At 46.1% G+C, this 13,276-nt stretch overlaps 1 protein-coding gene across 8 annotated transcripts in view; it reads right to left on the reverse strand.

Annotated features, from left to right (window-relative positions):
• The window catches only part of LOC109879857 (probable E3 ubiquitin-protein ligase HECTD4), a 66,658-nt gene that overhangs the window by 11,666 nt on the left and 41,716 nt on the right, over positions 1-13,276 (reverse strand). For 5 of the 8 annotated variants that reach the window (XR_004208966.1, XM_031820430.1, XM_031820415.1 and 2 more), the window contains exons 50-67: positions 12,963-13,153; positions 12,744-12,870; positions 11,200-11,337; positions 9,872-10,008; positions 9,594-9,754; positions 9,322-9,503; positions 8,935-9,140; positions 8,704-8,834; positions 8,377-8,582; positions 7,642-7,821; positions 6,039-7,426; positions 5,715-5,922; positions 5,395-5,618; positions 5,092-5,237; positions 4,563-4,663; positions 903-1,026; positions 412-602; positions 84-230 (exon numbers count right to left, since the gene is read on the reverse strand). Coding sequence is in view for 7 of the 8 variants with exons in the window: in XM_031820430.1 (XP_031676290.1) it covers positions 84-230; positions 412-602; positions 903-1,026; positions 4,563-4,663; positions 5,092-5,237; positions 5,395-5,618; positions 5,715-5,922; positions 6,039-7,426; positions 7,642-7,821; positions 8,377-8,582; positions 8,704-8,834; positions 8,935-9,140; positions 9,322-9,503; positions 9,594-9,754; positions 9,872-10,008; positions 11,200-11,337; positions 12,744-12,870; positions 12,963-13,153 (4,188 nt within the window). In the remaining variant the exon portion in view is untranslated. The remainder of the gene's footprint in view (positions 1-83; positions 231-411; positions 603-902; positions 1,027-4,562; positions 4,664-5,091; positions 5,238-5,394; positions 5,619-5,714; positions 5,923-6,038; positions 7,427-7,641; positions 7,822-8,376; positions 8,583-8,703; positions 8,835-8,934; positions 9,141-9,321; positions 9,504-9,593; positions 9,755-9,871; positions 10,009-11,199; positions 11,338-12,743; positions 12,871-12,962; positions 13,154-13,276) is intronic. The other 3 variants (XM_031820451.1, XM_031820448.1, XM_031820439.1) reach the window with 1 other exon arrangement.

The raw sequence follows: 13,276 nt of genomic DNA on the forward strand, positions 1-13,276 counted from the left end.
CTTAATGACCCACATACAGCACACTGTGTGCCTTTGACCTGACAAAGCTGTGCCGAGAAGTTGTTGTTATGTGTGTGTGTCACCTTTGGCCCCACAGAGCAGTGCCGCGATGCTGTTCTGGTAGGTGTGTGTTTGTCTCAGCTCCACCAGGGGCAGGAAGAAACTCTCCAGGGTGTTGTTGAGAGACTGCAGTAGAGCAAAGCGTAGACGCAAGCTCTCCACAGGCACATCTACACACACATCAGAGAGAAGGGAAATGTGAACACAGCAACACACATACCCATCCACACACCCACCCACTAACCATGTAAACACACACACTCACACACACTCACATCTCGTTTACTGACATTCGATACCATACAAACATGTAAACTGATGACGCGGTCTGTCAGTGAGTAGGTCACATACTGAGGAGACAGGCCACGCGTGGATCAGCGATGTCACTGGGGTCCAGGTAGGCCTCGTGGGGGTGCAGCCTGGCAGGTGTGATGGCCAGGTGACCACACAGCCTGTTGATGTACTGAACCAACGCTACGTCCATCTCCAGACTCCACCTCCTACAGGCCTTCTGGGCATGACGCGTGTCTATACAGGTACACCTGAAAACAGAAGAGAAGGGGAACAGCCACTAGATATGAAAAGACCCTCTTCATACATATGTCTTAATCTTACCCCGGCTGACTTTCTCTGATTACGCACTATACAGTGTAGTAGTGTGATGCAGATAAATATTTTCTTAGAGTACATCATGTGTAAACATGTGATGTGTTGACGTAACAGTCACAGTGTGTACGACCTGCTCCAGTCATGTGTGTTCTGTTCCCCACTCAGCTAGGAATGTGACCTACCATCCCCAGGCTGCCTGCAGGGGCTTGGGGGGTGTGTGTCACCAAGCTCACCTTTCAAAGTGGAGGTCGTAACCGCAGGCCAGAATGGCCCTCCACACGCTACGGATGTCCTGCTTGGCCCGGTCCACAGCAAACCTATGGAATCCCTCCAGAGTCAGGTACTTCTCCTCTGGGACTATGTCAGAGAGAGGGGCGAGGGAGGAGATAAGAAATATATAAATAAATGAATTTGCACATCTATATTATAACTTGAGGGAAATCTTAACATACCTTAAGGGAACATTTTGACATTCGCCATATGGTTAGTGAGAAAGTCCATATTGCAAATGTACGGTCCCTTACCAGACGTCCGAAAACGTAGGGCCGGATCTACCGGGAAGTCATCAAACGAACTCTCGGACATTCGGTTTCCATTTGATAAAATAATCCAATTTTGGTCATTTTTCCGCTGTCCTGATAAATCCCACAAGAGGGCGAATGGAATCATATTGCAAATGTACAAAACATAACGAATCACGACGTGGCCTTATCTCCAAAACGGAAAAGACTTCGAAGACGAAACCTGGTGAGCGTAGGTTTGGCATAATGGGCAGTTGGCCCCGAACAAGATGGCGTCTAGGTCTCAACGGTTTTTGAGTTATGGCCATTTTTCTGGGATTAAAGGTCCAAAATGAAAATAGAGCAATAATTTTTCCACTTCACGTCAAAGTAAAGGAACCTACGGTGTCAATAAAACAAGAACCAGACATTTATCTGTCGTCGTTTAAGAGAAATCGTACAATGTAAAATTGGTGATCAAAATTTTTTTTTTTAACAGTTACAGATCCAGTTGCAGGGTGTTCATACAAATCTTTTTAAAGTGTGCTGTGGAGCTCTGCGAGATTTCTGTGATTTTCTGAAATAACACACACTCACTAAACCCTCTGTAAATAACTCAGTTCTTAACTTAAAGACTTTAAACTCAGGATTCTGTAAAGGCACATCCCAATCAGGATATGAGTTTATTTATAGCTTCCTGTGCCAACCTGGAAGTGCCTTAAATGGTGTCATAGTGGCTGTTTTGAAAGGTTAAAACGGTCAGACCTTTTCAAAGTTTCATATGTGTGATTAGGCAACCCCCCATGAACTGTAAATCAGTCATGACTCCTATAAAATTTCAAAGAAAAACTAAATCACACACACACAGCTTGGCAGGAGGGACCCATTGGGGTGCGTAGAGACAGACATTGCCTGCAATAGTTACCTTTGTTCGAGCTAAAAAAGAACCGTCAGACCTAGAGTTCTGAAACTTTAGAAACCTGTTCTAGACCTCAGGTGGCTCTAGAAGGTTCTCGGACCGAGAAACAGCCTCGTACATTTGCAATGACTTCAATTCATTTTGACCATTACGAAAATGACGACATTTAGAAAAGTCTCAGAGACGCAAGACTAGGTGCATTGAAACCGGCTCGGCCCATAGAGACGTACCCCAATGTTTCTGTCCGATAGCTCATTCAAGGACCCCGTAGCAAGGCATGGAAAAAAAGTGGATTTTCAGTGGATTTTCACCAATTAGGGTCTTGCTTGGGCACCGAATGACCTATCGAGCCGAAACTCGGGATTTGGGGTCGCCTCACATAGGCCTACACATAATGTCCGAACTGGACCTGCAGCTAGAACGTAACTATGTGTTTTACATTTTTATTATGTTTTAAACTGAAGGCGCTGTGAATTATGGGCCTGCTCTGAAATATGTGATAGTTGGCTTCTAAATGAGTTGGAAAAAGTGGGTTTTGTGTCAATTGGTATCAGTTTGGTGTCAGAATGACATCTAATCGACTGATGGACGGTGACTTGCTGGTGACTCTTGTCCATTTGCAATATGTTTAAACAGTGAGGTACCATCACCAAATGGACATGATGAAGTCAACACAACGAGTGACGGAAAGGAGCAACTATCACTGCCCGGCCATCCCGAGTTCATCGGGCCAGTCAATTTTGCATTCCTGCAGGATTTTTGAGCATGCCAAATTCGTGATGGTAAATGCCCATTGAAACATATTGCAAATGCACGTGCATTTGCCATATGATTCTATAGTGAAAAAAACATCACCATATGGACATGATGAAATCAACACAATGAGTGATGGAAAGGAACAACTATCACTGCCCGGCCATCCTGTGTTCATCAGGCCAGTAAATGTAGCATTTCTGCAGGATTTTTGAGCTTCCCATTCATTTTTGTCCATTTCAGGGGGGTGTTCCCTTACTTGTTGAGGATAGGGGGCAGTATTTTCACTTTAGATGAATTGCTTGCCCATAGTGAACTGCATCCTACACTGTCCTAGATTGCTAATATATGCATATTAGTATTGCTATTGGATAGAAAACACTGAAGTTTCTAAAACGGGTTGAATTATGTATGTGAGTATAACAGAACTCATAGGGCAGGCAATCTTCCAAACAAGAAGTGAAATTCTGAATGTGGGTCAAATTTGACGTCATCGCCCCTTCATTTCCAAACAAGATATGGATCTGGTAGCACTTCCTACACCTTCCACTAGATGTCCTCATTCAGTAGAACGTGGAATGGAGCTTCTGGTGTGAACTTTGACCGAATGGGAGGGGAAATAGTCACGGTCTTGGCAGAATGCAATTTCCCTGTGGCGCATTTCTCTGTGGGTGCCACCGTCGTTCCAATTGGCTGCAGATGAAAACGTCCGGTTGGAACGTTATTGGGTATATATAAAAAATAACATCCTGAAGATTGATTCTCTACTTAGTTTGACCAGTTTATTCGACCTGGAATATATCTTTTTGAAGTTTTCGTGCGAGTTGTCCTGGACCAGCGTCAGCTTTTGGGCACGTGAGCTGAAAGTGCTAGCAAATGCCGCTAATTGGAGACTAGTATTGGACATTATGGAACAAAACAACAATTTATTGTGGAACTAGGGACTCCTTGCACTGTATTCTGATGAAAGATCATCAAAGGTAAGGGAATATTTATGATGTAATTTCGTATTTCTGTTGACTCCAACATGGCGGAGAAATACATTTACGTCTGAGCGCTGTCTCAGATTATTGCATGGTAGGCTTTTTTGTAACGTTTTTAAAAAATCTGACACAGCGGTTGCATTAAGAACCAGTGTATCTTTAATTATATGTAGAACATGTATCTTTAGTCAAAGTTAATGATGAGTATTTCTGTTAACTACGTAGCTTTCTATAATTCCTCCGGATATTTTGGAGGCATTTCTGAACATGGCGTCAATGTAAACCGAGATTTGTGGATATAAATATGCATATTATCGAACAAAAAATAAATGTATTGTGTAACATGTTATATGAGTGTCATCTGATGAAGATTTTCAAAAGGTTAGTGATTCATTTTATCTCTAATCCTGCTTTTGTGACTATCTTTGGCTGGAAAAAAAATGGCTGTGTTTTTCCTTTGATTTGGTGGTGGTCTAACAAATATATGTTGCGTTTTCGCTGTAAAACATTTTAAAAATCGGACATGATGGGTAGATGAACAAGATGTTTATCTTTCATTTGCTGTATTGGACCTGTTAATGTGTGAATGTTAAATATTTCTAAAGAATATTTTTGAATTCCCTGCGCCACCTTTTTAGCTGAATGGAGGGGGTGGAGTTCCCCTTGGGGATCGCCTTGCCATAACAGGTTTTAATCAACTCAAGTGAGAGATACATGTAGGTAACAGAGCGTCAGTACCTTCAGGCTTCTTGGCAGGATATTTCTCTGTGTCCTTCTCATCAGGCCTGGATTTCTCAGGGGACTTGGGCTTCAGTACACTCTTCTCACTCAGTGCAGTCCTGATAGAGACATGGAAATAAGTCAGGGACAGAGGCCAATGGAAAATGTCTGTCTAAATGAGTACTGACAAATGTCATGGATGACATGGCAGCATACTGAATGAATCTTGATATGATGATTATGCAAAGTAAGCCAACTTTAATCACTCTCCATTTTCCTTCTGTAAGTGGATGAAGAAACCACAGGGTATAGTCTTTATTGCAATTCTGTGTTCCTAAATATGAGAAGTTAATCTGAAAAACTCGCTATTTAAGTAACACATTTGAGCGTGGGAAGTGTTGAGAAAAGCATCTTAGGGGGAGTATAATTATTGAAACCCATTACTTTCTGCAATTACAAAGCCTCTAATTTAAAAGTGTGGGTGGAAACTATTTAGGAAAATGGCTTTCAGGGTGGCATTGTGTGTGTGGCGAGGGCTAAAATTCACCTGACGCTGTTGAGCACAGACTTCTCCTTGCTGGGTGGTTTGGTGATGGGTCTCTTGGTGCTCACCACCTTGACTGCGTGCTGTTCCTTACCCACCTTGCTGTATTTGTTCTTGTTGGGCTTGGTGGTGCCATATTTACGCAGAATCTGTGGAACATATAGCAATGCTCAGACAAACATGGCTGCAGATGCATATAGATGTGAGTATGTGTGTAATCATGTGGATGAGGCAGGGTCAATTAAGCATATCACATCTATATTTCAAGTTTGTGTGTTCAAGCACTCTCATGGGTGGTGTACCAACCTGCGTCAGTTGGTCCTCCAGCACCTTCTTAGGTGGCCGTATGTGAGTGAAGAAGACATGGAGGAGGTTTCCAGGGGTCTGGGAGTTGATCTGCTCCTTGCTCAGGTAGATGTCTGACACTTTGACAGGCTTGGCTGGCGTGAGGCTCAGCATCTGCTCTGAGTGGACACAACTCTTATAGATGTCCGTCAGTAGGTCTCGCGCACTTGGCACCAACTTGTCCCCTGGTAACACAGGAGGAGAAAAGATGATGACACCTTTAATCGGTATTGGTAGAGTACAGGTGGTTAAACATAGGTAGAGAGTATACTACTAACAACCTCTGAGAGACTTGTCCAGGAAGTAGTCCTCGAGGGCGGAGCTACCCTGTGTGTCAAACAGGCTTTGGTTGACACTGGAGGCTGTGAGGATCTCCTCATTAGTCAGCTCCATCAGCTCCTCCTCACCCTCCAGGGTGGATAAGCCAATTAAATCACTGCTGTTGAAGAGGCTAGCACGGATCTTCTCCACTTTGGCCCGGGCGCGAACCTACATTCAGCATATGCACAACAGAAGGACATGCAAGTCTGTCTCCATCAAAGCTCAAAAAAAGAAACTATAAACAATATATTGCATTTTCAGTGTAAAATGCACTTGCGACCCACCTCTATGACGGCATAGCCCTTAATGGGCCGGGCCAAGATGGCGTTGTTGTCCAGAGAGGTGACTGTGTACATGGAGCCCCCGTCTGAAACAGAGGCTGTTTCTGCACTGTCCAAAGGCTCCCCCAGGCTGCCCAGACTGCCCAGGCTCCCCGTGCTGCACAGGGAGATATCTAGGCTCTCCTGGCTGGACACCGTGTGGGGATCAAGTGGACCCTGCTGTGGGGAGGGGACAGCCGATGCTGCAGCCGCTGGGGTGAGAGGTGGGGCAGCCAGCAGCTCCTGGTCCACAGAGAGTTCACTGGCAGTGCGGGAAACGCCCCCCTGCAAGGAGCTGCAGATGGAGGTCTGGCTCGTGGAGGCCGAGGCTGAGACACTCATGGCTGGAGTCACGCTGCTGGAGCTGTCTGGGCTCTCGTTGCTCGGGAAGGGACGCTCAGGCCCGGGGGCTGCTTTGCCATCCAGGGGGGTGGACACCCCAGCTCCTGCCTTGGACTTTTTTGGCTCGTCCTCCTGCAGGGGGATGAAGATTTCATCCTTGAAGAGCCCCCCGTGGGCGTTGCAGGCCCTGCGGATAGCGCTGCGCACCACAGCCTCCTCCAGGTGGGTGGGGATGCCAGAGAGAACCAGCAGACGGCTGTGAGAGGTAGGTCCCACCAGGGCCTGGCAGGCGTCAGTCACAGCATCATTTGTCACACTCAGCCCCTGGGGGTCCTTGTTGGCCAGGTGACGCAGGATCATGAGCAGGGTGAGGCCACGGTGGAACCACAGCATGTCCTCAGGTTTACTACCGGCCATGTTGAGCAGGGCGCTGTCGCTCTCCGACAGGCGAGCCCCTCCAGCAGAACCCCTCTTCCCTGAGGCCGCCGCCACTGCTGCTGCACGCTCTCGCTTCATCTTCACCTTCTTACGCTTGGAGAGCAGGCTGGGGCTCTGGGGGGTCTGGCCTGGGGAGGAGGAGGAGGATGAGGAGGAGTCGCTGAGGTTAGGGGCACTGGTGGATGACAGAGCTCCCACTCCTGAGCACCCCACGTTGAGGGGGAGGGTGACCTCAGCTACAGCCAGGCACACCTCCATCAGGGCGTGGAAGTAGGTGGAGAACCTGCTCTGCTCGGCCCCCAAGGCCAGGACACCACCACCAGAGGAGCACCCTGCTCCGGCCCCTGCAGCCACCCAGCACTGGGTCTCCCGGTCGTACAGCTTGCGGAGCTCCGTCTGCAGGGCCATGAGCACGGCCAGGCAGGGGTTGAGCAGCAGGGCGATGGAGCTGGACAGGCCTGCAGGGCTCTTACGCTGCTCCAGGTGGTGAATCTTACGGAAGTGCTCAGCCAGCAGGTGGAAGGAGAGTTCCTTGATGCAGGGTGCCAGATCTGTGGTCCACAGCAGCCCACCTAGAACACCACAGACAGGGAGAGGGGTAAAGTAAACTATTTGAAAATGGAGACCAACTTGTTGTCAAGCACAAAACAGGATGCAAAATTTGTCACAACAAGGGTTATGGAAATAATGAGGGTTATGGAAATAAATGTGCAGACATGTTGGACACCTAAAGCCATGGATGCAGACATTTCAAAGAGAAGAGATTTTCTGGAAGTGTAGCACTTACCCAGCAGCTCCACTACCTGCAGCAGCACAGAGGAGGGCACAGTGTCTAACTCTTCCTCAGAGCACTCACTGCTCTCCCCTAGCTTCCACGTCAGCAGCTGCTCAGCAAACGCCATGGCCAGGGGGAACTCCAGCGGCAGGGAGTGCAGCACCAGCACCGCACCAGGAGGGGGCGACACCCCTGAGAGACAGAGAGAGACGGTAAAACAACCTATTAGAAATGCATGGTAATCATGTGACACAGAAAGAAACCATAAGAACCAGGGCTGTGACGATTATGGAATTTTGGGTCGTGATTGTCATGGAAATGGCCACGGTTATTGTCATCATTTTGTTGCTTGTAATACATCTTTGAAAATGAGCTACGACACACCTAATGAATACAACACAGCTTTGGTGACACCCCAGTTTAAAAAACAAATAGTCTTGACCTTTTGCAACCTTTGGAAATCAAGCTTCTCCTCCCGGCCATGCCGTTCTGCTCGTAAAATTATGACCCACTTTACCCACTTCATGTAAAAATGTAAAACTGCTATTGGGTAAACAATATCTACTTGAATAAGGAGTTAAATACCCTTCGCCTAAAATTGATGTATTAAGATGATTATGTTCCTGTTATTGTCCATAATTGTCGGTTACACGGTTACGCGATAATTGTGCCAGCCCTAATTAGAACATAGACAAGCTGAAAGAAGCTAATACTGTAAGCCAGGACTAAGGGAGATCAAGCACTTACCCAGTTTGATGTGCACTTTGTCGGTGGGGATGATGACAGTGGGGTATTGGTTGGTGGTGGGAGGGGGGGTGAGGCCTGTGTTGGAGGGCGAGGCATCCAGAGGGTAGCACACCGCCTCCATTAAATTGAGCTGGCCGTTCCTGCGCACCTTGTGACCCAGGCCATAAACCATGACCCGTGCCCATGGGGCTTTGTACAGGGAGGAGCTAGTGTAGGGGGGGGGGGGGGGGGTAGAGAGGCAGAAAATGGGTCACTGTAAGGCATCTAGGGGCCTCAAGGTTAATGGGTTTAACTTAGAACAAAGGTAATTGTGTTAAATTTGCTCACTCTTTACGACAGCCTAGTTGGGTCTCTTTGCAGGAGACGATCACGAAGGCAGCACCCGGGAAGTTGACATCCATGCTGACCTTTGATTCTGATACTGGGAAGTCCTCTGAGATGAACTGCTCTGGTGCATTCTACACAACGGAACAAGGGAAACCAAGATTAACTACGCTAAAAGCTAAATATCTTCGTCCCTGGGGAAACATACATTGAGCCACAGAATCGGGAGCTAACCTGTAGGAAGCAGCAGATCTGCTTGGTGAGCTCCAGCAGGCTCTCCTCCCCCTGGTGCAGGGCGCGGGTGATGGCCACGGTGAGCCACTCCCTGATGGGCTGTGCGTTGCCCTGGTAGAACAGGTCTGTGGGAGAGCAGCTCTGGCCCTGCAGGTTGTGGAGTAGAGACTGGGCCAGCAGGATGGAGCTGGAGCTGATGGTGCCATCTGCAGGACAAAGAGAACAACATAGCACACAGATCATAGAAAGAGCTCCTCCAAATCACAACATACACTTAAAAATCTATTTCAGTGTAGACCTTCTTATTCCATTCATTGCTCTAACTTTATTCTATTTAAACCATTATTTTCTGTGGATTATCATCTCATCTGGAGAAAGCCCACTTACCAGGCAGAGGCGGAGCCAGAAGTTGATTGGACAGCAGCTGCAGGTGTTCCAGGGTGATGTCTCGAACGGCTGGGATATGGAAGAGGCGGGTGAAGGTGTGGGGGCTCTTGGGGGCAAAGATGTTAAGTAGAGCCATGCGACAGTAGAGCCTAGCCAGGACACTCTCACAGCGCAGAAGCTCCCTGAAACACAGCAGGCCACGGAGGACGATTTATAGTTCTTAGCCGTGTTATTTCAGGATGTGTGCAGGAGTGTAAGTGTTAGCGTGTTACCTGTGGATCTGGATGTTACTGCTGTCTAGATTGACAAGGCCATTGGCAGCAGTACGGCGGGATCCAACAGGGGGGCGCTCCAGCATCTCAATGGGATACCAGTACCTCACCAGCACCCCCTCACTGCGCAGGTACGTCTCTACTTGCACCAGCTCATTCACCTGGACATACACACAGTAGAGTGAGAGAGATCATTGACACACTGTCAAAAGAGACAAAGCTCAACTTCTCATCGCTTTGTTTCTATGAACTGTGAAGTTCGGCTGTTCTACACTCACAGAGTCCACGTCCAGAACCACTCCGTGCAGGCCGAAGGTTTTCAACATGCCTCGAATGGCAAACTTGGGCAGGGCTGTTCCACCTGTGGTGCTGTTGGTGTTGTTGCTGTCTGGAGAGCGGATGACCACGGTCAAACCTGAGAAGAGGACACATATGTAAGGCAAAGCCGGGTAACACTAGAGCATATCAGTTTACATAATGATAATGTTTAGACATCTATATTGCTAAAAATAAAATAGTGCTCTTTGTGGACCCGAGTGGCGCAGCAGTCTAAGGCACTGCATCTCAGTGCTTGAGGAGTCACTACAGACACCCTGGTTCGATTCCAGGCTGTATCACAACCGGACGTGATAGGGAGTCCCTTAGGGCAGCGCACAATTTTCCCAGCGTAGTCCGGGTTTGGCCGGTGTAGGCCGTCATTGTAAATAAGAATATGTCTTAACTGACTTGCCTAGTTAAATAAAGGTTGAATAAAAAAAACATGTTTAAACCAGCTATCTGGAAAATTCCTGTGTTTACTAATGTATTTAAAGTAAGGGTCAAAGATAATGTTACATAAAGGCAGGGGTTTTTCTCACATTGAAATCCTTGGGCGGGCCGCCTACGTCATCTCAGAACAAACCGTGCAAACCGTGCAAACATTGCACCCGCGCCCTGCACCAGGGGGAGGAGAGCCTGCTGGAGCTCACCAAGCAGATCTGCTGCTTCCTACAGGTTAGCTCCCGATTCTGTGGCTCAATGTATGTTTCCCCAGGGACGAAGATATTTAGCTTTTAACGTGCAAAAATATATATATATATATATATATATATATATATTATTATTATTTTATTTTTTTACTATTTCAGTGTAAACTTAAACAAGATATAAATTATGTAGAAAAGATAAATGGACCTATATCTATTATTTTATACTAAAATATTTGAGAACTAAGAATCACTAAAATAAAAGCTAGACAAATCAGGGAAAATGTAAAATTCCCAAAACAAGGAATTTAGCAGTATTGACTTTGTTATTAAATTTGAGCAATAAAAAACCCACTGCATCAGCCATCTCAAAATGCATAGAATTGCAGCTTTAAAACTGCCACATTTTCTCTACACTCCATGGAAAAGTGTGTAAAATTTCAGGAAAATTGTCTTAAAAATTTAAATAATTCTCTACACCTCCAGGATGAGTGCCTCTAAAATGTTCTCTAAAATTCACCCACCCGTACTGCGCCCCCTGCCACGCCCGCCACCTAAGTCCCTTTTTGATGTAGAAGAAAAACTGAAATGATTCAATAACTAAGGCCTCTAGCATTGCGTTGGGTGCAAGTGCAGGGGACCTTTGCGAACTTTGTCGATGGTGAACTTGTTGGCCTCCTCCTTGATGTCCTCGATGGTGGGGAGGTAGAGGTCCCGGGGGATGCCCCCGTTCTCTTCATACAGGAACTCCACTGTCTGCCGGGCTATGTCAACCATGCCTGCAAAACATTTACAATAAAAACACCACAAAAAAACGTCAAAAAACATTTCACTTTGTTTTAAAAAGGTCAAACAGTGGAGTCAATAGGGACTTGCTCTTTAAAACGGAGCTACAGGGTTTCTACAGAGTTTCCCACCTCTTTCACCACCTAGTTTCCAGTGAGTGTCCCAAACATTTCCCACGTTTTGTGGTTTTACAGCCTGAATTTATTGTGATACTGGCCGACACAAGTTGAACAAATTAATACAAAATGATAAAGCTGAAATCTCTTGAGTCACGAAGTATTCAACCCCTCTGTTATGGCACGCTTAAATAAGTTCAGTAGTAAAAATGTGCTTAACAAGTTACATAATAAGTTGCATGGACTCACCATGTGTGCAATAAGTGTTTAACATGATTTATGATTTACTACCTCCTCTCTGTACCCCACACATACAATTATTTGTAAGGTCCCTCAGTCGAGCAGGGAATTTCAAACACAGATTCAACAACAAAGACCAGGGAGGTTTTCTAATGTCTCGAAAAGGGCGGCACCTATTTTTTAATAGATTTTTTTTAACCTTTATTTAACTAGACAAGTCAGTTAAGAGCAAATTCTTATTTTCAATGACGGCCTAGGAACAGTGGGTTAACTGCCTGTTCAGGGGCAGAACGACAGATTTGTACCTTATCAGCTCGGGGATATGAACCTGCAACCTTTCGGTTACTAGTCCAACGCTACCCTGCCGCCCCTATTGGTAGAAGAGGTAAAAATAAGCAGACATTGAATGTCCCTTTGAGCATGGTGAAGTTATTACACTACGGATGGTGCATCAATCCAGCCAGTCACTACAAAGATACAGAAGTCCTTCTTAACTCAGTTGACGGAGAGGAAGGAAACCGAGCAGGGATTTCACCATGAGGCCACATGACTGGGCATTTTTTTTGATAAAAATAAACAGAATAGAGCTGACCACAGGCAAAACCCTAGAGGAAATCAAATTCACCTTTCAGCAGGGCAATAACCTAAAAACACAAGTCCAAATATACATTGGAGTTGCTTACCAAGACAAGATTGAATGTTCCTGAGTGACCTAGTTACAGTTTTGATTAAAAACGTCTTGAAAATCCATGGCAAGACTTGAAAAAGGCTGTCTAGCAATGATCAACAACCAACTTGACAGAGCTTGAATAATTAAAAAAAATATGGTACAATCTTGTGTAGAAAGCTCTTAAGAGACAAATCCAGAAAGACTGCCAAAGGTGATTCTAACATGTATCGACTCAGGGGTGTGAATACTTATGAAAATTAGATATTTTGTTTTCAATAAATCTGCAAAGATGTAAAAAAATATATATGTTTTCACTTTGTCATTATGGGGTAGTGTGTGTAGATGGGTGAGGGGGAAAAAATATTATTATCACCCAGCTGCAGTGCTCCCTTGATCTGGTCCAGACCAGACTTCCTCTCTGCCTCGTTGCGAAAGCGTCGGCGGATGGTGGGGAACACCTTTGTCTCCCAGGCCTTCACCAGCAGGGCATAGTGGTCCTCCTGGGAGGGGTTGGACAGCAGTACATTCATGCCCACTGAAAAATCTGGACACCAAAAAGATAAGCAAATATGGTATTTGACTTTCAACTCACCCTTGGGACATCGTCATCATCTTCGTCATCACTCTCATCATCAGCAATAGGCGGGGGGTGTGCGTCAGGCCCTGAGGTGACCAGGTTCTCGTAACTCAGTTCCACCTTGTAGTGGCATGATGAGTCACTGTTGTACTCTGTCCCGACAGGGGAGGACAAACAACAAAGCCAGTTCTTACAAACGCTACCAACTGGGACGCACACATACACACAGACCAGACAGTGAGGAGGGTGAGGGTTAGCTGTAGTGGGGTTTACCAAACAGCAAAAATAACAGAGGACTGAAATAACACCAGGTTAAGTAAAACAATATA

The sequence above is a fragment of the Oncorhynchus kisutch genome, linkage group LG3 (genome assembly GCF_002021735.2).
Source record: "Oncorhynchus kisutch isolate 150728-3 linkage group LG3, Okis_V2, whole genome shotgun sequence".
Lineage (NCBI taxonomy): Eukaryota > Metazoa > Chordata > Actinopteri > Salmoniformes > Salmonidae > Oncorhynchus > Oncorhynchus kisutch.